General features: G+C 40.7%; 1 protein-coding gene across 1 annotated transcript in view; it reads left to right on the top strand.

Moving 5' to 3' along the window:
- Positions 1-1,428: 1,428 nt before the first annotated feature.
- Positions 1,429-24,513, top strand: part of prkg2l (protein kinase cGMP-dependent 2, like) — a 92,696-nt gene continuing 69,611 nt past the window's right edge. The window contains exons 1-6 of the mRNA XM_028469437.1: positions 1,429-1,491; positions 2,116-2,249; positions 3,248-3,553; positions 19,977-20,143; positions 22,527-22,640; positions 22,712-22,817. Of these exons, the coding sequence (XP_028325238.1) occupies positions 2,128-2,249; positions 3,248-3,553; positions 19,977-20,143; positions 22,527-22,640; positions 22,712-22,817 (815 nt within the window). The 5' untranslated portion in view covers positions 1,429-1,491; positions 2,116-2,127. The remainder of the gene's footprint in view (positions 1,492-2,115; positions 2,250-3,247; positions 3,554-19,976; positions 20,144-22,526; positions 22,641-22,711; positions 22,818-24,513) is intronic.

Below are 24,513 nucleotides of genomic sequence, written 5' to 3'. Positions count from 1 at the left end.
CGGAAGAGTAGATCACACATCTTTGAAGGTATGATGGCACAGTGAATTGTGATGCTGCTCGTGAAAGCAATTGGTCGTGGGTTTGCGTCCCACTTCAGTGTTTTTTTTTATGACATTTATTAGGATGTTGAGATGACTCTACCAACAATATTACATTAAGAATCAATATAAATGATGTGATATGAAGCAGCAGCCACTGTCTTTATATCCAGTGTAACAGGAGGACTCTCTATGCAGACATCCTATGCTGCTGACACGTCTCCTCAGGCACATTTTATTCAAATTATTCACCGCTCGTCACGTCACTGAAGCAATAAAGTGATGAAGAGACCAAAAAGTGTGACTAATTATGGGTGATTTAAGCCACTATAGTCACTGAAGACTGAACACACCTTTAGAACAGGCTCATATTCATCAAACACTGGCTTATTTCACCATCAGGGTGAATATATCACTATCTTCCGTTTGGTTGTCATGGCAGTTTGAGTATTCTTTGATCCATTGATGATGGCTTTTTATCGCGCGTGTGCACGTCAGTAACCCAAGGTTTACAGACTCAGGGTTGACTAACCCACTTCATACCAGCTGTAATGGAATCAGATAAACAGAGTTTATGGATAGACTCAGAGTTTGTTAACCCTCCTTTATGGAATACCCCTCAGGTTTAGTTCACGGACAATGTTGCCATGGTTACATACTCAGAGAAGAACATACCTCACGTTTAGGAATGAGATACTCAGAGTTTCCCTCATTTGAGCCTGAACATACTCAGAGTTTGAACATAACCTACTTTATGGAACACCTGTGGACATGCAGTGGCTGGAACAGAGACTGAACAAACCCTGCGCTCAGTGCACATTTATTTGGATATAAAGCGGTGGATTGAGCGGTTGTTGTGATAATCTACTCGCCCCCCTCCCCGTGACAAAATCACCATCCACCAGCCACAGGAGTCTGTTACAGACTTTAAATGTCATAATCTTTGTTGTTTGGCTTTTAATCCATATGGATCTTTTTTATTATCTCCAACCTATTTGAATTCATTGGTGTTATTTTATTTTTAAAAATAATTGTACATTTTGACAAACTTTTTATTTTATACAGATGATTTTGTTGAGAATAAATGAAGTTCCTTACACTATGCTTTTGTAGTCATCCAATTGGTTTCTGCAGTATTTTGTTTCCTTTTTTTAAAGTCATTTTTTGTGTTTTGATTGTTTTTGGAGTAATTTTATGTCTTTTGTTTTTAGTTATTTTGTGTATTTTTTTCTGTTATTTAATAGAATTGATCTGTTTCCTAATTTGATGAAATAATGTGTGACATAGTTCTCTGGAGCCAGCAGAGGTTGCCACACGCTGCCTTTTCACAGGCTGATGAGCTGAAGCCTGATTTATGAGAGACATTTATTAGCTCAGAGCAAACGACTGTGGAACGATGAAGCAGTGTTACACAGCTTCTGCTTCTTTTTAGACACATTCTTCAACCACACTGTAAGTAACACACTGTACATCAAATCTTTGCTGTAAAGGGCGTTTTTGTTCTTTTGTGCATTTTTCTGTCATTTTGTCTGTTTTGGAGTCATTTTCTCTATTTATGTTGTTTATATCTTGATATTTTTCTGCCATTTTGTGTGTCTTTGTTGTGTATTTCTCTTGTGCATCAGTGTTGTTTTGGGGCTTTTGCAGTCATTTTTGAGTATTTATATTTTTTTAAATCTAGTTTTCAGTCTTTGTTTTGCTTTTGTGTAATGTTCTGTCATTTTTGAGTCTTTTTTGTATTTTTGTTGTATATTTCTTGATCTTTCTGCCATCTTGTGTATTTTTGTTGTCCTTTTGAATATTTGTTATTTCATTTAGTGTGTTTTGGAGTCCTTTTATCATGTATTTTTCTTGTATCAGTGTTGTTTTGGGGTTTTTGCAGTCACTTTTGTGTATTTTTTGTTGTTGTTTAGTATCCTTAAATCATTTTGTGCCATGTTGTGATTTTTAAAGTCATTGTTGTGTATTTTGATTTTTTTTTTTTTGTCATTTTGTCTGTTTTGGGGGTTTTAGAGTCATTTCACTTTTCCCGTGATTAAGACAAAACGATGAGCGTTTCCACTATGTGTGTTACAGACGGTCTGTCCTATGGTGGCCAGCCAATGTCTGTCCATGGGCAACGGGTCGATAAAAGCCTCACGGCCTGTGGAGAACAGCTGCGTGGTTTCTATTCACACAGACTCCAGTGGCAGGGACACAGAGCTCCTCAGGTGTGTGTGTGTGTGTGTGTGTGCTGGTAAAGAAAATGGACCTGGTCCCACAAGCTGGAGCTCATCTCTGAGTCCTCATCTCTACATCCACACTACGTTAGGTTCAAGTTTACTAATGACAGACGATGTGAGGACAACTGGATTCACTCAATAACACTGAAATAGATTAAAAAAAAAAACTTGTTTTTACAAATGTGACGTAAAAACTTCTAAATGTCTTTATTAGTACATTTATGTCTAACAAAACACATTATTTTGCACCATATTTGTTTCGTTAACTTGTAAAAATAGGACTAGTTCACCGTTTTAGAGCCTGTATTCCTCCATCTTGAAATAATGTGATTGATGATGTCACACAGCCCCACTGCCTGTAAACATCTCATTGTTTTCTGTCGGAGTGAAACATTCAGCCTGATTTTTAGATTATTTAGCAGCTGTAAACAAAAGAGGGTTACATCTGCATTTTTAACTTTTTTGGGTTTTTTAGAGCAACCAAAAGCAGCACACGTAATTTTTGACCAAAAATTATCTAATGATCCAGGGGTGGGCAACTCCAGTCCTCGAGGGGCAGATTCCTATGACTTTTCGATGTACCCCTGCTCCAACACACCTAAATTAAATAAATGGCTCATCATCATGTTTCTGTAGAGCTTAATGACAAGACATTGGCTTCAACCTGGTGTGTTGGAGCAAGGAGACATCTAAAATTCTCAGGAATCCGGCCCTCAAGGACTGGAGTTGCCCACCCTTTAATCTAATAACAAGGGAGGGAGGAAACAGAACTTTTTCAACTTTGGCCCTCTGATTGAGACTAAAGGAATGTATGTTACTGTAGCAAAACTATTATGGAATGGGTTTTTTTTCATAATACTGCCCCTTTAACTGAGTAAAAATGGGGTTCTGTGAATTATAACTTTTCTAGAGTTGTTTCTTCACACAATGGCAAAGGTTTTCTTCTGATGAACAGGTAAATAAATGTACTTCTGTGCTTGATTCAGGTTGCATATTATCCACCTTGAGGCTGAGCTGACACGTCGGGACAAGGACTTTTCTGCCCAGGAGCTTCAGTTAAGACATCTTCAGAAGGAACTGGAGGCCAAAACCTCCCAGATTGACAAGCTCCAGGATGCTATTGGCTACAAACCCCGGCTGGGCTCCTGTGCTCCTAGCGTCATGGACCAGGGGCCCAGCCCACGGCTGAGGGCCAAGGAAGGCGTCTCAGCGGAGCCCACCTCGCACAACTTCTGTGCAGGATTTAGAGCCTCGCACAACAACGACGCACGAGCAGCTCATAAAAACTCAGCGTAAGTAAAGCTAACTTTTTATATTTTGCTGAGCACTAGCAGTTTTAGGGTTGCTGGTCAGATGCTGACTCAGGGTTTATTTGGTCAAAGGCTCTCAGGGTTATATGTGTTGCTGATAGCGGTAGTTAGGAGCGTCTCACCTATAAGGGATGCAACACTTTCATAAAAACACTCAAAAACTCACTTTTAACAGAGATTAATTGTTGAAAATGTATTTATCCAGTTAGATTGATTGAATGGTGATTAAAGGTGCAGTCTGCAACTCTTATAAAAGTGAGTTTTTGTCATATTTGCTAAAGCTGTCACTGTGTAAGGACAGCTTTACACCAAACTAGTAGTTTGTGTGAAAAAAACAGACTAAGTGAGCCCCGCCCCCTGCTGCTCCTGCAGCCTTTGGCAGATTGCCAGAATGCTCCGCGACCGAGCAAAAAGAACCAATCAGAGCCAGGATTGTGTTTGATGAGCTGTCTGACAGCTGTTGCTCACAGGTGCCACCCCTTTCCCGGGGCTGTAGCGCCAATTTTTTTTTTTTTTTTTTTTACAGTGTATGGTCTAGTAGGAGTAAAATATGGAATTAGCAACTTTTCTGCTTGAAAGATAATTACTGCTGCTTGTTTTACATTATGTTTGATTTGTAATTGTTACACTTCAAATCTCTAGTGCATGTGTTGTTTGTGTGCACGCAGCAGCCGCCGTGCGAGCTGCTGTAAGTGACACTGTGTTGTTGCTGCTGCTGCTGCTGAGGTGTGTGCACATGGAGAGAGAGAAGCGCTGCAGTAATATGCTTTTAACAGAGCATGTTTTATTACTGTGATGTTGCTGTCGGGCTAGCGTTAGCTTGTTATCTCCTCTGAGGGAGGGACTTTGGAAAGTTTGGAGGCAGGGCAAAAGAGCAGCAGGGAGTGAGGGGGAGGGAGGAATCTGAGAGTTGTGGACTGCACCTTTAAGCCAATCACAGCCAATCACAGCCATGACGAAGGTAAACAAAGAGTTAACAGTGATGAGTAAAGTGACTAAAAATGAGTAAAAATGGCAAAAATGTAGCAAGTAAAGAGTTAGTGAAGTTAGTGAAAATGGGCCAAAAACAGTCAAGAGTGGGCAAAAAAATTGACAAAAAGGAGGAAACAGATGGTATGTAACGGCTACAGGTAACTTAAACGAGCAAAATGTGGGAAACAATAGTGAAAAAAGGCAAAAATGTGGAACAAAAAGAGGCAAAATCTAGGGAAAAAAGGAAACGTGTTATTTATTGGAAAAAAAGGTATTACTTGGATGAAAAGTAGCCAAAAATGGTTAAAGAATCAACAAAAATTTAATAAAAGTGTCAAATTGAAATTAAGACAAAAGTTTATTTATTGGCAAAAAAATGGGACAAAGGAAGTGGCAAAATGGCCAAAACCAAAGGTGAAAAGTGTGAAAAGTTTACCCCTTTTATGGTTTTCTGGTGAAAATGGTAATGTATCTGATTGGTCGGCTATGATGTGATGCATTACGTTCAATCAGATTGATCAGCTATGATGTGACACATTACGTTTAATCTGATTGGTCAGCTATGATGTGATGCATTATGTTTAATCTGATTGGTCAGCTATGATGTGATGCATTATGTTTAATCAGATTGGTCAGCTATGATGTGACACATTACGTTTAATCTGATTAGTCAGCTATGATGTGATGCATTACGTTTAATCAGATTGGTCAGCTATGATGTGATGCATTACGTTCAATCAGATTGGTCAGCTATGATGTGATGCATTACGTTTAATCTGATTGGTCAGCTATGATGTGATGCATTATGTTTAATCAGATTGGTCAGCTATGATGTGACACATTACGTTTAATCTGATTGGTCGACTATGATGTGATGCATTACGTTTAATCTGATTGGTCAGCTATGATGTGATGCATTATGTTTAATCAGATTGGTTGGCTATGATGTCATGTATTACGTTTAATCTGATTGGTCAGCTATGATGTGATGCATTACGTTTAATCTGATTGGTCAGCTATGATGTGATGCATTATGTTTAATCAGATTGGTCAGCTATGATGTGACACATTACGTTTAATCTGATTGGTCGACTATGATGTGATGCATTACGTTTAATCTGATTGGTCAGCTATGATGTGATGCATTACGTTTAATCTGATTGGTCGGCTATGATGTGATGCATTATGTTTAATCAGATTGGTCAGCTATGATGTGACACATTACGTTTAATCTGATTGGTCGACTATGATGTGATGCATTACGTTTAATCTGATTGGTCAGCTATGATGTGATGCATTACGTTTAATCTGATTGGTCGGCTATGATGTGATGCATTATGTTTAATCAGATTGGTCGACTATGATGTGATGCATTATGTTTAATCAGATTGGTCGACTATGATGTGATGCATTATGTTTAATCTGATTGGTCAGCTATGATGTGATGCATTACGTTTAATCTGATTGGTTGGCTATGATGTGATGCATTATGTTTAATCAGATTGGTCGACTATGATGTGATGCATTATGTTTAATCAGATTGGTCGACTATGATGTGATGCATTATGTTTAATCAGATTGGTCACTATGATGTGATGCATTACGTTTAATCAGATTGGTCAGCTATGATGTGATGCATCAATCTGTTGTAGTTGTGCATATCGTGTTTATTGTGTTGTGTAAACAAACCAGTCTGATGACCAGTGTGAAGCTTAGCTATACTGGTGGTGTCTGTGGACAGAGGGAATGAGTGAGTGGTAATACCTAAAACAGGTAATTAGGATCGTGTCTAAAGTTAAGCCCAGTACCAGTTTTATCCCACAGTCCAAGGCGTGCCAGTGCATCGTAGACCAATGTTTGTGCAAGAACCGTTACTGTAAACCCAAGAGCTGCCCTGGACCCGAAGATGCTGCCAGGCTAAAAACGGATATGTGGACCCTTGGAGGTTCTGTCACCCACAAGCAAAGGAATTTTCTTTCTATTCTCATGTGCACAAATCTTTTTCTCGTATAGATTATTTTTTCACTGATAGTGCCCTTGTTTCAAAAATAACCTCATCAGAATATCATGCGATAATTATTTCTGATCATGCGCCGATTAGTATAGACATTCAGTTTGAAGTCTGCCCTCGATTTTCTTCACCCTGGAGATTCAATCCTACTTTATTATTCGACAACAAATTTGTTAAATTTATATCAACCTCAATAGAAGATTTCATAGCCACGAACCAGCCCAGCTGTACTTCATATTCACTGCTCTGGGAAACACTTAAAGCATATCTTAGGGGACAGATAATTTCCTTCTCGGCCAATGCAAATAAGATACGAAAATCTAAGATAGAGGGACTTACCTCAAACATACCGTCAAATTGCCTTGGACCCAACTCCTAGTCTACATAAACAGAGGCTGGAGTTTCAAACTGAATTGGACCTCATCACTACGAGTGATGCAGAACGGCTATTGCTGCGTTCTCGCAGCATGTATTACGAACATGGGGATAAAGCAAGTAGACTCCTAGCGCATCAGTTGAGGCAACAGGCGGCTTCTCGCATCATCCCTCAGATTGAGGACTCTTCGGGTTCAATGCACTGTGACTCAAAGAAAATTAATGATGCATTTAAAATTTTTTACTCTTTTCTTTACAGCTCAGATGCGGGGGCTATAGAGGAACTTGACTCTCCATTGACCTTGGAGGAAGTCATAATAGCTATCAAATCCATGCAGAATAATAAAGCCCCAGGTCCGGATGGTTTCTCGGTGGAATTCTTTAAAAAATTTAAGGATAAGTTGGCTCCTTTTCTTATTTCGATGTATAACGAATCTTTAGAGAGAGGTTTTCTACCAGAAACATTAACCCAGGCATCCATAACTGTACTCCTAAAGAGCAGCAAGGATTCTACACAATGTTCCTCCTATAGACCTATATCTTTGCTAAATGTGGATGCAAAGATTCTGGCGAAAATTCTAGCACGACGACTTGAAAAGTTTCTTCCCAATTTAATATCAGAGGAACAAACCGGTTTTATAAAAGGACGCCAACTTTTTTTCAATGTAAGAACACTTTTCAACATTATATACTCAAGTAAATCTGCTGCTATTCCAGAAGTGGTAATTTCATTAGATGCGGAGAAGGCGTTTGATCGCGTTGAATGGCCATACCTTTTTGCTACACTGGAAAAATTTGGTTTTGGAAAGACATTCATATCTTGGATTCGCCTTTTATATACCAATCCACAGGCTAGTGTTCGTACAAATAACATTTGTTCAGATTATTTTAAGTTATTTCGAGGAACCAGACAGGTTTGTCCCCTGTCGCCTCTGCTCTTTGCCTTGGTGATAGAGCCTTTGTCAGTTATGCTCAGAACATCTACCTTGTATCAAGGAGTCACTCGAGAAAATAAGGAATTTAAATTGTCACTGTTTGCCGATGATTTATTATTACATGTAAATGACCCGATAAAAAATATTCCTTATATTCAAATAATCTTGCAAACATTTGGGTCCTTTTTGGGATATAAAATTAATATCCTTAAAAGTGTCTGTTACCCAATAAATGACCCGGCGTTGGAGCTGCGGCAGACGGACATTCCTTTTAAAATTAATTCCAGTGGCTTTAAGTATCTGGGGATAAATATTACACGTACTATATCCTATCTATTTTTGGCCAATTTTTCGCCCTTAATTACTCAGCTTAAATTAGATTTGGAGAGATGGAATAGTTTACCATTATCCCTTATTGGACGGATTAACACGATAAAGATGAATGTATTGCCAAGATTGCTTTTCCTATTTCAATGTATCCCACTCTATTTACCAAAAAAGTTCTTTAAAGATATTGAAAGTATTGTTTCAACCTTTCTATGGAATAAAAAGGCTCCAAGGATTCGAAAGTCTCTGTTACACAGATGTAGGTTTAACGGAGGCCTTGCTTTGCCCAACTTTCAATTATATTACTGGTCGGCACACATCCAAAAGATAATATACTGGATTGAGTCTCCTGGTGTTTTATGGTGCATACTTGAAAGACAATCTTGTAGTTTGTCTTCTCTTGATGCTCTACTTGCATCTTCTCTGCCCCTTGACCCTTCTGGCTTCACGGGAAATTTAGTTGTGAGATCCACCCTTCGAATCTGGTATCAGTTTAGGAGTCATTTTAAATTCTTATCACCTTCTCCTAAAGCTCCCTTAATTAAAAATCATTTATTCACTGCATCATATATGGATAATGTTGCTTTACAGTGGCACAATAAAGGGATTAGATGCTTTCGTGATCTCTATAAAGATGGTGTTTTTTACAGCTACGCAGGTCTTTCTGGTGACTTTGAACTACCTGCAACCCATCAGTTCCGCTTTTTTCAAGTAAGACATTGTGCCATTTCGATTTTTCCTAATTTTCCATTACTACCTCCTAAACAGCCATGGGAAGACCTCCTGGAGCTAGATCTCGGACAGAAGTCACTAATTTCAAAGATCTATTGCCATCTTTTGTCATTTGAGGAGGATCCCGGTGTAAAGGTGCAGGAGGTCTGGGAGCGAGAACTGGATGTAAAATTTTCAGACCAATGTTGGCAAAGGGCCGTCAGAGGAACCCACAAAAGCACAATCTGTGCTCGCCTTGGGCTTATACAGTACAAAGTACTAAACAGGGTTCATTTTTCTAAGGCTAAACTGTCTAGAATGTTTTCTACTGTGGAAGATAGATGTGACAGATGCCAATTGTCTCCCTGTAATTTGAGCCACATGTTTTACCAATGTTCAAAGCTGACTAATTTCTGGCAGAATTATTTTGAGACTATATCCAAAATATTAGGTGTGAGCATAATAAAATGTCCCTTTATAGCTATATTTGGCACACCTAAGGAACATAGTCACCTTACTCATGACCAGCTATCGGTGATAGCTTTTACTTCACTTTTAGCAAGACGGAGGCTTTTGCTACATTGGAAGGGTAGTGCAGTTCCGCCTATCTCTCAATGGCTTCGGGATGTTATGTTTTTCTTAAAACTGGAAAAAATCAGAGAGGACCTTAAGGGCAATACAGAATTTTTTTATCGAACGTGGCAGCCCTTCCTTTCCTATTTCAACTCGTTACAGACATTACCAGCAGACTGAACAATTGCTAATTTTGAAATCCTCTATTATTGTTATTATTGTTATTATTCTTTCTCTCTTCTTTTCAGTAACTTTGTTTAATTATTATTGTAATATTTATTTATTTATTATTTATTTTATTTTATTTTTTATTTTATTTTTTTCTCTCTAATATATACACTAATCCAATTTTATAAAGAAATGTAGCTCCCTTAGGGATCATGGGGTGGGAGTGGGAGGGAAGGATATTGCATTTAAAAAATAAAAAACCTTGCATATATATGTGTACATATGTTAAGTTGCATTTATGTACTGTATGTGTATGTCTACATGTATGTATGTAATATTGAAGATTGAGGATACCAATGTTTAGTTCCTCTAATCTCTTTCACATTCTTTTACATTTTTTGTTTTCCGAGATGTTGATAAGTGTTAAAATGTGAATGCTGAAAAGTGGTGGATCTTGCATTCTTCAATAAAAAATATCAAACAGAGTCAAAGTTTTTGTATCGTAATTGTTGCAAAATAAAATTATTATTTTTTTTTTTAGATAAGACTATGTCTTTCTCTCCAATTATTTGAGAATTTTTTTTTTTTTTTGTTGTTTGTTTTGTGCACCAACTACCAAGACAAATTCCTTGTACTGTCCTTAAAACTGTACATGGCCATTAAAAACATTTCTGATTCTGAATTCGGGAGAAGGATTTATGCACAGGGGAGAAGAAGGTGCATTCTTTTTTAGTTGGGTTGTTCAGTCTCCATACGTCTCCTATTCCAAGTTCTTCCATGTAATTCATTAATACTTCAGCAGATTGAGATGATTTTGCTTTAGTAAGTGTTAAATATAGTCCATGGCAGGGGTTCTCAACTGCTTTCACCCTGGAACCCACATTTTGCCACGGTCATTGATTCGCAACCCACTTTTTTTTTTTATTAATACATTTTCTTCAGACGAAATTTAGTTTTTCAAAAATAATTGATGAAAACACAATCTTTTCACAGCACATTTTTTAAAACATAAATCTATATCTTTTGTGTGCAACATGCATTGCACAATATGCCTGTCAAAAAAAAAAGTTTCTTTCAAAATAAAAGACACATCCAACATGAGAGACATTAAGTATTTATTTATTTTTGACCAGCTGTCCGCAACCCACCCAATACTGGTCCGCGACCCACCAGTTGAGAATCACTAGTTTATGGTACATATGTGTCAAACTCAAGCCACCTAATCTGTCCTGCAGGAGAATGTAAAAAAACAGAGAAAACCAAATCATTGGGTAAATTATTAACTAATTCACTTGCTCAGGACATATAACAATCTAACCCAAACATTTAATATAAATAAAAGTAATTTTCTTCAATACCTACAAGTAACAGAGACAATTAAGAAAAATACGGCAATAGATTTAATCACCTTGAAACCTCCAGAACTGGCCATATATATGAAAAATATCTCAACAAAAACAAAAAAACTCTCAAAAATATACAGAGCACTCTTGAACACTAACTCTAATCACTTACCAATCGCTAAATGGGAAGCTGAACTCTCAATCTCCACGAACACCGATTTCTGGACAGAAATTTGTTGCAATACCTTTAAGATGACAAAAAACACAAATCTTCAGCAAATTCAATACAAGGTCCTCCACAGATCCCACATTACCCAACAGAAAATGTATAAAATGGGCTTCTCCCCAACAGACATCTGCTCTCAGTGCACCCAGGGAACAGCTGATTCATATTTACATGCCGTATGGCTTTGTTCGCCAGTTCAACAGTTTTGGTTTCTAATCACTGAAAAACTGTCCTCCATTTTGGACTCCAGGATTCCTCTATCTCCAAATCTGTCTGTTTGGAGACCTGACTATGCTTGATATTCCAGCAAACCAATCACAATCCATCCTTGCGGCACTTGCCATAGCAAAAAAAACAATATTAGTGAATTGGAAAGATAAAATCCTTAAACATAAACCAATGGCGAAATCTCCTCATAGAATTTATTTCCATGGAAAAGATGTCTGCTCTCAGAAAAAATAAAATAACCTGCTTTGAGGAGCGTTGGACTCCTTTTCTAATTGCATTGAATCTTGATTTTTCTTTCTTAGCCTGATGATCTAGCCTGCAAGCAACTGCCAGCACCACTCTTTACTAACACACTGATCTAACTGTAGTCCTGGACCTCCATGGGCTTGTGGGGTGGCCTTGACCTGGGTGGCTTGAGTGGGTTGCTGGGGTGTTTTGGGTGCCTCTGTGGGGGCGTGCGTCCCTTTCGGGTGCTCTTGTGGTCCCTGGGCAGTTGGGTGTTGCTCTCCTGCCCCCTTCGTGCACATCTGGGTGGCCCTTGGTGCCGGGGGCCTGCGTGTCTCTCTGCCACTCTTTCCTCTTGCTCTCTGTCCCCCTGTCTCGTCCTCCCCCCCTCCTCCGCCTTCGCTCGGCGCCGGCTCTCCCATTGGGTTTGGCGTGGGGGGCTCCTGTCGGCCCGGGGTGCTGGTGGGGGGGCTGTGGCCTTCGCTTGGGGGGCGGGCATTGCTGCGCTGGGTGGGTGGCTCGGGGGTTGGCTCGTCTGGGGGCCTGGGGTGGTGGGGTTCGTGGCTTCGGGACGGGGGGGTCCAGGATGGGGGTGGCGCTGGGGGCGGCTGCTCTTGGGGGCGGCACTTGCATCCTGGGTTGTTGGGTGGCGGGGTGGTGCGGTGGGTTGCTCCGACGGCCGGTCTGGGCGCCTTGACCTGGTTTCCTGGGGCACGCCTTCGCTGAGCGTGCCGCTGGCGCGGTGGGCCGGGCCGCCCCCTCCCCCTCCTCCTCGGGGGCTCACTTGGAGGACCGCAGGGGCCGGCTTGTGTAGCTTCGGGGGGAGGGTAGGGTGAGTTGTGGGGCCTCGCCCACGCTGGGGCCTCCCCTGGGCCGTGCTAGGTGGGTGTGTGTGGTGGCGCGGCCGGTGGCTCCTGTCCTGGCGGATCCGCGTCGGGGTGGCTGGTCTGCAGGCTGGGGGCTCCGGGCCCCATGGGTGCCGTGTCTGGGCGGGGGTGCCCCGGGGGTGGGTCTCTGGGTTCGGCGTCTCGGGGTGCGCCCTCCCACCGTCTGCCCGGGGACGGGCTGCGGCTCGGCAAGGTGCCGCGCCGCCTTGGGCGGGGTGGGGCTGTTGGCTGGGGCCTGCTGTTCTCCGGGCTGTGCTGGCGTCGGGGGTGTCTCATGTCGGCGCGGGGGTGATTGGGGGTGGTCTCCGTGGGTGGGTGGGGCTCTGCTGGCGACATTGATGTGGGGTTGCGGTGCCTGGCTAGGGGAGCATGGGTTCGCCTACCTATCGGTCTGTGGCTGGCGGGGTGGCCCTGCTTGGGTGGTTGGTGGCGTTCTCTCTCGTCGGGGGGGCCGGGGCCGCCCACCTGTGGAGGGTGCTATGTCGTGGTGTCGTGCGGGCCTGTGCTGGCCCTGGTGTGGGAGCTGGCCTCTCTCCTGCGCGGTCGCCGCCTACTTTGGCGGGGCGTGCCGCTCTGGGCCGGCTGGCGGCGGGGGTCGCCTCCTGGACTGCTGGGGGATGTGGCTGGTGCCTGGCTCCGCCTGGGGGGGGGTCCCGCCGTGCTCCGTATGGCCGCCGCAGTTCGGGGGGTGCCGCGGGGGGTCTCCGGTTGTGCTGCTCGAAGTGTCTCTGGGGCCTGCGGTGCCGTGTGCCCGTCTGCGCCGTCTGCCCTCTCCGGTGGCCCGCCGTGCGGACGGGCCGGGCTCCTACCAGACAGGCCTCCTACCTGGACACTTCACATCACTCACTCCCAGCTGGTCTGGCTCACCCACTTGTTGCACCACACTCACATACCCAACCCTGGGGGGGCTGGATGGTGGGGCTGGGGGTGGAGGGGGCCGTCGCCTGCGCTACTAAGTAGTGGCGGGGGCGGCACTCCCACCTCTGGCTGCCCAACTAATCCCTCCAATTTTAATTACTCCTCAACACACCACCCCCCGGAGGGTGGGACCACCACTTCCACCCTCCGGAGCTATTGCACCACATACACATATATACACATAGGCTGGATGGGGAGCACCGGTGTCCGGTGGGGGCGGGACCTGGGCAGCTGTCTTTGTGCCGTCTGGGGCTGCGCAGTCTTGCTGGGTTGTGGCCTGTTTGTGGGCTGGGGAGTGGGGGGGTGCCCCCCACGGAGGTCTGGCCCGGGGGCTCGCCCTTGGGGATTCCCTGTCCTGCGGTGGTGCCCTTTGGGTCCGGCGGGTCTGGCCGGCTGGCTGGGCCGGTCCTGGCGTGGGTCTGCCGGGGAAGGTGGTACGGGCCGCGCCCTGCCGTACCTGCGGGTGCGGCCCCGGCTTGGGCGGCGCCCTGTGAGCCGGGCTCTGCGGTGTGGCTGGGCCCTTTGGTGGGGGGAGGGGGGGGGCGTCTGGGGCGCATCGCGTGGGCGGCATCAAGAAAAGGCGATCTGGCGCGCTCTGGGGTGCTTGGTCGGTGCGCCTGGGGGCCGGCGGGGCGGCTTGCAGCATCCCCTTGGTGCCCTCGGCGACTATGGGCATGGTTGTTGTCCCTGGGGGCGCTGTTCTCGGTGCTGCTTCCGTTCCGGGTCCTTCTGGCCTGGGGTCCGACCCTGCTGGCTCTGGGCCCACCGGGGGGCGCCCGCCGGCTGCTTGTTCCGCGCGGCTCTGGCCGTCTGCTGGGCAGGGGCCTTGGCTCCTCTGCTGGGGTCTCGGGCGGGGGGCTCTCTGGGCCCTTCCCTCGGGGGGTTGGGTGTGGGTGGGTGGGGGGGGCTGGATGCTGGCGGGGGGCCTTGGGGTTGGGGTCGGTGGGGGGATGCGCTGGGTGCTCGGCTGCTTGGGGCTTCCTCGGATGTGTGTGTGGGGGGCGGTGGCTGCCTCTCGGCCTGGGATCTTGGGGGGGTTACTCGGCCGCGGGGGGGTTGCCTGGGGCTCCCTGGCCTCCGCTCTTTCTGCTGGCCTGGCTGCATCTGCGGGCCCAGGGCAGTTCCTGGGCTTGCAGTACCGTTTTTTTTTTTTTTTTTGCACATATGCTATTCTTCTATTCTTCCCCACCTTTTCTGTTTCCTGTCTTGATTCTCTCCTCCCTGCTCCCTTTCCCCTCCCCTTCCCCCTCCCCCTCCACTTAGGTGTAACACTGCTCTCCCTTTTTATATCCTCCCTATAATAAAAGATTTCTTACCCTTCTTTAGGGAGGGCTGGTGATGGTCACAATTAAGCAATAAAATAAATCAATGTATTTTATTGCAATAACAACATATGCATTGCTGTCTCATAATGATTGCACTTCCTGTGGTGTTGACCTCTGACAGCATGTGCAAACAAGATAAAAAAAAATTAAAAAAACTAATTCACTTGTTGAAATCTCATTCAAAATTTAACCAAACTCCATAATATTTGCAGGGCTCACAATATTCCAATGCTTACGTCACATGATGGCAGCCATTTTTTTTTATCTCAAATTTTTGAAATAACTTTACATTTTTCTAAAATTCAGCAATTTTCCTCAATTTATTCTACAAAATGTTCCCAATTAAATGAGGGCAAGGCAAGGCAAATTAATGTGTATAGTGTATTTCATACACAATTCAATTCAATGTGTTTTTACATGATTAAAAAGTGCAAATTAAAAACATTTAATACTTCTAAATCAAGACTAAAATCAAAACTAAATCAGCAGTAAAAACTTTAAATGATTAAAAAAAATCTCCCTCTGTCACAGCAGTAGAGGAAAAGAGAGCCATTCACTTGGATTTTAAAATGTTTATTAAGTTTAACAAGAATTTGTTTTCCCGCTTATGATCTGCTAAATGAGTTTGACACATGTGGTCTATGAGAAGCCGTTTGGACATTTATCTACAATTAGATTCTCAGCAGTGGAAATTATCATTGTAGATATCTACAATTCTCCATTCTATCTAGTGACAAAGTCAAATATTGATATCTACAATTGTTGTTACATTACGTTAAAAAAATTGAATCGTAGAATTTGTGTACCTTTTGTTCTTTGGTTATTCCGTTTTAAAATCAAATCAAAATAACAAATAAACAGTGTAGTTATTGTGTTTCACTGACTTAAAACTAAAACAAAAATACAGAAAAATAAAAAATAAATAAATGAATTCTGTTTGTGTGATATTTGAATATTTACGGGGAAACTATGGACGAGAGCTTCATGTTTTAATCTCACCACACAGAGAGGACACACAGGGGGGGAGCAGACTTTCACTCTGCTGCGTTTGATAAAATGATCTTGTATCATGTTGTCCACCTCACACTGATGGTAAAGAGGTGTAATTTATGTGTTGATGATGTTTCGTTAAAGAGTTATTGATGCTGGAAGTCTCAATCTGTGAATATCTGCAAACTTTACCAAACAGTGTTACGGTCCAAATAGTATCCAGATAATCTGGTGACTGACTATAGACTGTGAGGAACAATAGATGTTAGAACTTTTTTTGACTCTATTGCAAAAACAATTACAGCTTTTTTGAGGGCAGTAAAAATATTTATTTTGCACGTTATAAATAATAAGTTGATCACAAGAAACGAGGAGCACCAGTAGATTCATTACACCACCACTGGTTCCTTTAATCACACATCATGTTCATGTTTTATATAAATTTGATTTGTTATTTTGATTTATTTCTGTAATGATAATGTTTCTATTCACCAGTTCATCAGTAATGTGACTTATGTGTTGCTCCTTTTTTTGTCCAGTAGTAAAAGTCTGCCCCCCTGTGTGTCCCCTCTGTGTAGTGAGATTAAAACATGAAGCTGTAGTCCATAGTTTCCCATTAAATATCCAAATATCTCACAAACAGAACAATATTTAATTTTAAAACCAAAAAACGCTGCTTGTCTGGTTTTTTACTTTTCTGTATTTCTGTTTTGGTTTTAAGTCAGTAAAACAAAAATACCCACAATGTTTATTTCCATCCATCTTCTCCCGCTTAGCCGTTTCCGGGTTTATTTGTTATTTTGATTTCGTTTTAAAACATGATAACAAAGAACGAAGGGTACACAGATTTTGTAGGTATCCAAAATTCAATTCTGACTGATCGAAATGAGTGAAATGTCATAATGGGATTAACTAATAATAGTTTTGTGTTTTTCTGCACATTTGGATGTTTTTTTGAGTCAATTTGTGCATTGTTGCTCTTTTTTGTGTATTTTCTGTATTTTTACTGTTTTGTTTTTGTTTTTTTGTTTATTTTCCTATGACTTTGACCAATTATTTTGGGTGCCACACATAATTTGATCGAGGGCTGTAAGTTGCCGACGTCTGTTTCCCTAAAACTCACTGAATTTCTTAGTTGGAGAAAACGTATTGTCCCTTATGCTCTTTGATGTGCTGTGATCAACACAAAGGAAATATAATTGGCCTGATAGTGTTCCAGCTCCATCCAGCTTTTGTAACATGTCTAGCATGTGAAAGCCTGATTAGCATGGGTGGTATAATGGGAACTCATGAAGGGAGAAAGGCCCACGGACGTGAATGAGTCGGAATCATTATTGTCTCCATCGTAGCCTCTGAACGCTTTCTTAATCAATTCATCTTTGTGATGTGCTCATGAATGATGCACAAGCACAATTATGTTTGGATGAATTAAAATTCTATGTACAGTTTGAATTTACAACCGCAATTCCTCTTTTGGAACTATATTGATACATATGCAGTTTCATTGTTTAACATTGTACAACAGGTTAAAAAAATCTGCATTAATAGACTCACTTTGTTCTTGTTGTTGTTGTGTACACTAGTTAAAATCACTACTCCTCTGTTATTCATGAACATATCGGACTGAAATTTGGTTGATATAATCTATGGATGTGTACGCATCAACGCTCACAGCGTCCCAAATAAAAAATAAAAAAATTAAAGTTGATTTGTCATTTATTTGAGAGTCAAATATTACAACTGTTATATATATATATATATATATATATATATCCTATAAGCCTATATGTTTTATTTTTTGGCTTAGGTAGAGTGAAATTTCATGGTAAGCCAATCAGTGACAGAGTTTAGGTAAGTGGGCGTGGCTTGTGCTGACAGTGAGAGGACAAGAAGCAACAATGTTTTAAATCAACAGATTTAAAAAGAACAGAAAAAGAAAATAAATAAAAAGTAATTATTTTTAAAAATGTGACATTGTTAAAATAATTAATATTAAATATATAATTTTAATAAAATAATAATTATTAGATGTTTAAGAATAATAAAACATATTTCATAATAATTTTACCTTTTTTAACAATTTAATGGCCACATTATATTTATTTGTCTGTTATTTATCAAAATTTCATTTATTTCAAAATGTTGTTTTTATTTATCTAATTATGAATCTTTTGGGCTTCCATATTAAAGTGTGTTAGTGCTTATTTGAGTTCCCAACATTTTACAGTGCAGACATTATTGCTATTCATGTTCTTAGTTCTGAGGGATACAAACATTGTCTGGGGAAATGATTTTAGGTGCTACTGTTAAAATGATCTAAAAAGCTAACCAGTACTGTTAACAGCAGCAATGTTAGAGTGAAACTTTTTTCTTTTTCACTTTATTAAGTCAGATGTTATCTGTAGGTTTTACTTAACTGCCAATTATGTATTGAATTTTATTTTATCAGAAAAAAATATCTGAACCATGACTCAGACATTAAAAAAAATGAGCGCCACCAAGAAACAAGGTCTGGTGCTCCTTGAGAACCAGATCAAAAATGTTGTGTGCACCCCTGGTTATGACATAAGAGCCTTATATTAGCACACACACACACACACACACACACACACACACACACACACACACACACACACACACACACACACACACACACACACACACACACACACACACACACACACACACACTTTATACAAACTTCTTAGCAGCCTATTCACTAGGATTATGTGCTACAATTATGGTAGTTATTCAGAGTTTGTAGAGCTAAGTAGATGCTAATTAATTATAGCAGCTTTCAATTATATGCTAAAAAAATAAGTTATAGATTACCACAACCGTCATTCATAGTCATAGCGCCACCTATCGGTAAAAGGAAATCATAGACATTATATTTGCACTGAGGGAATATTTGTGATACGATCTTTGAAAATGGTCAGCTATGTCTCAACACTTTAACATTTCTGCCACACCCCGACATGCAACGCATCTCAACGTGCACCACGTCCTGACACGTGTGTGGTTGTGAGGGCCCGTTTATCTCTGCTCACAGCTTTAATTTTATTTATCTTTGCTTTAGATAGAGTGAATCTACCTTCCTTAGCATGCTGTGCTTTATAAGCACTTTGGTCTCAACAAATTCAGAGTTTTTACTCTTGTGTTCCATTTTTATTTCACATGTCGCGTTCTTCTTTTGGGTCATTCAATGTCATTTCACAACCGGCCCACACACTTTGGTCTAAAAAAAAATTTACCAATTGTTATGTGATTATTTAATAGTCATACTGTAAATATTTAGTTTGATCTGATCAATATTTTTTGAGATATGGACAATTTAGTGAGGGGGGTGTGTCCTAATTTATCTTCCATGTTCATCTTCCAATATGTCTGTAACTCCATCACATAGAAAGGTAAATATGGTATAGTAATAAGCTCCACCCACTCTCTCAGAATATAGAAATAGATCTGCTATACATCCTATCTGGTGGACATGTCAGCTCCTCTAAATAGTCACAGTCAGTGTGTGTTTGGGTCTGGAACATGTTCATTAAACTACTTAGCATATGTCTCAGCTCCCTGTAATGTGATCAGCTTAGAGCTATGAACATAGACTGTTCACATCACTAATGATTAGTCACAGATGTGTGTTGGTTCTAGACTCACACGCTCTGGAAATATGATCAAATATACTTTTATTTTTACTATTTTCATTGGCTCATAACTGTATGTGGGAATGTACTAATAAATCTGATATGTTTTAATTTATAGTATAAGGGTTACTCTTTATTGGGATATGAAACTATTTTTCTTCTTTTTTATTTTGGACTCCAGCTTTGGGTTATTTCACCACTCGCCGATATTAAAAATCCTTTACATGAGGTCATTGTAGCTTAGCTCTGTGTCTGATAATAAATTTATTGTTTATTCGTTTTTCACTCGTAACATAGAAAATATACAGCGTGCCTATTGAATATTTATGGAACAATTCATAAAAAATTCAGACCAAAGTGTGTGTTTAGTTTAGTTTATTTGAGCAGTTAAAGTTCTGCTCAAAAGGAGTGGGCCGAAGCAAGATGTGTTATTTGTGAAATGACATGAAATCAGTCTGTTGTCATAAAACAATTCAGATTTTATACCAACTTTAAAGATATGAGACTAGTAATAAATCACGGTTTTCTATTTTCATGGCAGCACCAAAAGACTCATCAACAATGCTTTGATGAACAATGACTTTCTGAAAAAGTTGGAGGCACAGCACATGAGAGAGATGGTGGAGTGTATGTATGAGATGAACTACACCCAAGGACAGCTCGTCATCCAGGAAGGTCAGCCTGGAAACTACCTTTATGTTCTGGCAGGTGAGTCGTTTCTATCCAAATGGTTTTTAGAATGAAAAGGTAGGTTTGATGTGTGTTATTCTGAGGTTCAAACAGGGGGATTGTTTTGCTCATTAAAAGCTTCATTTACCCTGGCACTAAACGACATGTTAATTATGTACAGTCGAGTTGGAAATAGTATGAATATTAGGGAGTTTCTAGTTTACTCATTTTTGCGTAATTTTAGCCTCATTTTACACATTTCAGTTTCGTTTTCCTGGTTTTTCCATAATCAGGTGATTAAACTTCCTAAAATCATAGCAAACTAAAGAGAGGATTCACTAAAGGTTTAGTGATATTAAAACGTGAGCAAACATCACTCCATGAGCTAATAAGGAGTACAAAGCCCAGGGAATCAGGAGCTGCGCTTCCTAATGCGCCCTCAATCCCATTTATCCCGTTGTCCTCTAATGAATATGCATAGTAGGCGGATCTCCAAGGGGGAGCAAAATATGGGAGGAGGAAATGCAAATAAATGTATGCAGGGGGATCAATACAATTCATGAAGTCTGGAAGTGTTTGTGGTGATTGTTTTAGTGCCAGAACATAGTATGATTGAGATGCAAACACACACGCAGAGATCATTGCTGCCGTAAATGTGGACGTGCGTCCATCTCTCCTCCGCGGGTCACTGTCTGTCACACATACATGCACCCATCCGTCACTCACAGTCACGCACATTTCTGCACTGCGGGATGATTAAAGAATATCTATCTATCTTCTGTATTTATTCTATTTTTATTTGTTTCCTCTAATAACATCTCCAATTCTACTGCTTCAAATTTTTATGTTTGCTTCCCCCACATACTAAAGGTGTCACGTGCTGGTGTAGGTGTGGACACGAATGCAGACGTAGTGTTCTTGGAACCAGTTCATGTTTATTCAGAACTCAAAAACCAAATCCAACAGTGAAAACCAGGAAACAAACACAGGACATGAGGAGAGTCGACAATATACAATGACCCAGCAAGCACACACACAGTGACTCAGCTAAATAGTGATTGGGAATGGGTCACACCTGGATGCAACACATGAGGCAGCTAATCAGTCACAGCTCAAACACACTGACATCACTGGGGGGTGGAGCCACGAGCAGGAAGAAACACAAAGAGTTAAACACAGGAGGCCAGACTCAACCAGAATAAACAAAGGCACAGAATAACTGAAAAGAAGCACAAGGGCTACACACAAACTAAAACAGAACCTGATATCATACTATTTTTCACACACATCTCCATTTGTTCTAAGAACCCTAAAAACATAGTATTTGAGGTTTATTTTCCCAAACTCGCCTGTTTGCCAGAGTTTTAGCCTCTGAAAAGTCACTTTCTGATCAACTCTACACAAACAGGCTGATTTGCAGCCTACTTATGCATATTCATGAGTAGGCGTGTCTATAGACGGGACACTACTGACTTCCCTGCATGTCTCACTCATGAGGGGGAACAGTGATCACCAAAGTAAATTAAGCCTTTAGCCTCATTCAGAGGGTCAGAGTTTATTCCCTCCCTTGTTATTCCACATTTTGTAAAAAGTCAGCTCCAAACAGGACAGTTTGTTTTTTTCTCACATTGTGACATCACATGATGGATACTCCTCCTCCTTCTGACAATCCTGGCTCCTCCTGCCTTATAAGAATGTGAGCTCCTCCCTCTCAGACTACCTCACAGCTAAAACAAACACTGTAGTTAAATATAGAATATATATTATACATTATTATTGTCATATATGTAAAGCTACGTATGGAAAATGTGTTCTCTGCATTTAACCCCTTCCTGAGGAGCAGTGGGCAGCCACGGTGTAGCACCCAGGGAAAAGTTCCACTTTTAGTACCCGTTATATTGCCTCGCATCACCTTCTGACGTGTTTGTGACACAATGCGATGCAGCAGTTTGACAAAATAAATGATTATCAGACTCTCAATAACAATAGCTACTTAAATATCCATGTTTTACTGTAATGTGTAGTTTTTTGGCTGAAAACAATAACCTCAGTGTGTGGATAGTAAAAGAAAATTGCTTTGGTGATCACTGATCACCCTTGCAAGAGTGAGGCATGAAGTCTGCGTCTATAGACACGCCCACTCATACATATGCATAAAGGCCCCAAAACAGTCCGTTTTTAGGAGCGCTCTGAAAGTGACTTTTCAGAGGCTAAAACTCCATAAAACAGGCGAGTTTGGGAAAATAAACCTCAAATATTATGTTGTTAGAACAAATGGAGATGTGTGAAAAATACAATAATATAAAGTGGGTGGGCTCAATGCTTGTCCTGGGCCCCACAATGGCCCTGGTGATGATGATAATGATGAAGTTTTTTCCAGTGCTCATACATTTACTGGTGTACTGTATGTTCTTTCTGACAGCGGGAGTCCTTAAAGTGGTGCAGAATGGGAAGCTTCTTGGTCAGATGCATTCTGGGACAGCTTTTGGAGAACTTGCCATTCTGTACAACTGTAAGAGAACAGCCACGGTGACCGGTGAGGAACACCACAGTCACACACATGATTCTGTGCTTCAGTGGAATAGAAACTCTTCTCTTCTTCCACAGCTGTATCTCAGGCTCACATCTGGGCTTTGGATCGTCAGAGCTTTCAGAACATCATGATGAGAACCGAACAAGCCAAACACACGGCACACTTCAACTTCCTGCGCAGGTAGATGTAGAACAAAGACCAGGTTCATTCAGTGTGGGAGGAGGATTGTGTCCATCTAACCATACCTGTCAAGTATCCTGTTTTGGCCGGGAAACTCCCGTATTTTACCCCTCTTTCCTGCCATCTTCCCATATTATTATTTTCCTGTATATATCCCATATTTCAATGTAATAATAATGAAAAGATGTCTTACTAAACTGAACGCCATCACTAGCCTCGTGAGAACTTCCATCTGAAATGACCTGAGTGACAGTTCTCATTAGATTAGATTAGTGCTGACATCAGCAACAAACCCAGAAACAACAGAACAGAGATGATGAATGAAGACGTTCTGGTGATAAAAACAAAGAACTGGTGTAAATACGTTATAAAATGTAACATAGAGTTTATCTTCCTAAAGACCATCAGGATGTGACACAGTTACACGTTCTGTTAGATTAATAACTGATATTTTAACGTCTACCACAGCAGAAGAAACACGTAAGTCACCATGAAAAATCATCCAATCACAAGCTCCACAAATATACACTGTTTATAAAGTGTTAAATAATGTAAAGTCTGTAATAAATGTGTCTAATAAGTCATTAGTGAATATCAGAGAACCACATGAGTAAGTATGAGAAATTATAAGAAAATATGTAATAAAATAAAATGTTAATGTCTAACTTAAAGACAAGCAACGTTAAATTAACAGTAAATATGCAACGTGTTGACTTGTATATAAACTGTAAGTATATTAAATAAACACATGTGCTTCATATACAAATTTATGTTTTTATTTAGGCTGTTTTATAATTTACTTAGGGCTGGGCGATATATCGAGATTCAAGAAAACTATTATATTTCACATATCATGTGAAACAAAATACTAGTTTTAGGAGTCGCTGCTTTTACTTCTCAGAACAACATGTAAAGCTCAGTTAGATGATTAATGAGTGTCACATATTGATCAGCTGTTTGTTAATAAATGTCTCTGTGTAACATTTTACATCAGCAAATTTAACCCAGAATAGTTTTTCTGATCAGACTTTATTTAATAAAATGATCTAGATTTATATCATAAATCACCATTTTGATAAAATATATTGAGATATGAGTTTTGGTCCATATCACCAGCCCTAGTAGGAATGTTCACAGCATTTTAATATCAATAAAGGTCGACCTACCAGATTATAATCACATTATTATATTTAATAAGTGGTTGATAAGTGGCTATTTTAGATTTATTGTACATCTATATTGAAATATAACAGATACTGGAGCTTGGTTGGGGGTGGGACGGATCATAGTGGGCGCCAGAAAATTTCCCTTATTTTCAAATCCAAAACTTGACAGGTATAAATCTAACAGACGTGTAAAAACTACTGATGTAAAAAGTAGCTCAATTAAATAGTGCTCAAAGTAAAAGTTTCTTGTGAGAAATATGAGAAACATTTTTACCTGTGGCAGAAACAATAGTCTGACATCTACGGTGGCTGAGAAGTGCAAAACACTTTTACAAATGTACAACTTTGAAAACAAATTTACATAAAATGTAAAAAAATTACAAATAGAAAATCACTTTTACAAAGATTCACAAAGACACATTGTAAGTGTTTCTATATTTCGTTATTTGTTTTGACTTTTTGTAAAAGTGTTGCAGTGATTTGTAAATGTGTTGTGGTTATTAATGTGTTGTGTGAAATGAAACAGAAAA

This window comes from Gouania willdenowi, chromosome 15 (assembly GCF_900634775.1).
Source record: "Gouania willdenowi chromosome 15, fGouWil2.1, whole genome shotgun sequence".
NCBI classification, from domain to species: domain Eukaryota; kingdom Metazoa; phylum Chordata; class Actinopteri; order Blenniiformes; family Gobiesocidae; genus Gouania; species Gouania willdenowi.
The sequence above is the reverse complement of the archived record's forward strand: the minus strand, read 5'-3'. Positions and strand labels throughout refer to the sequence as shown.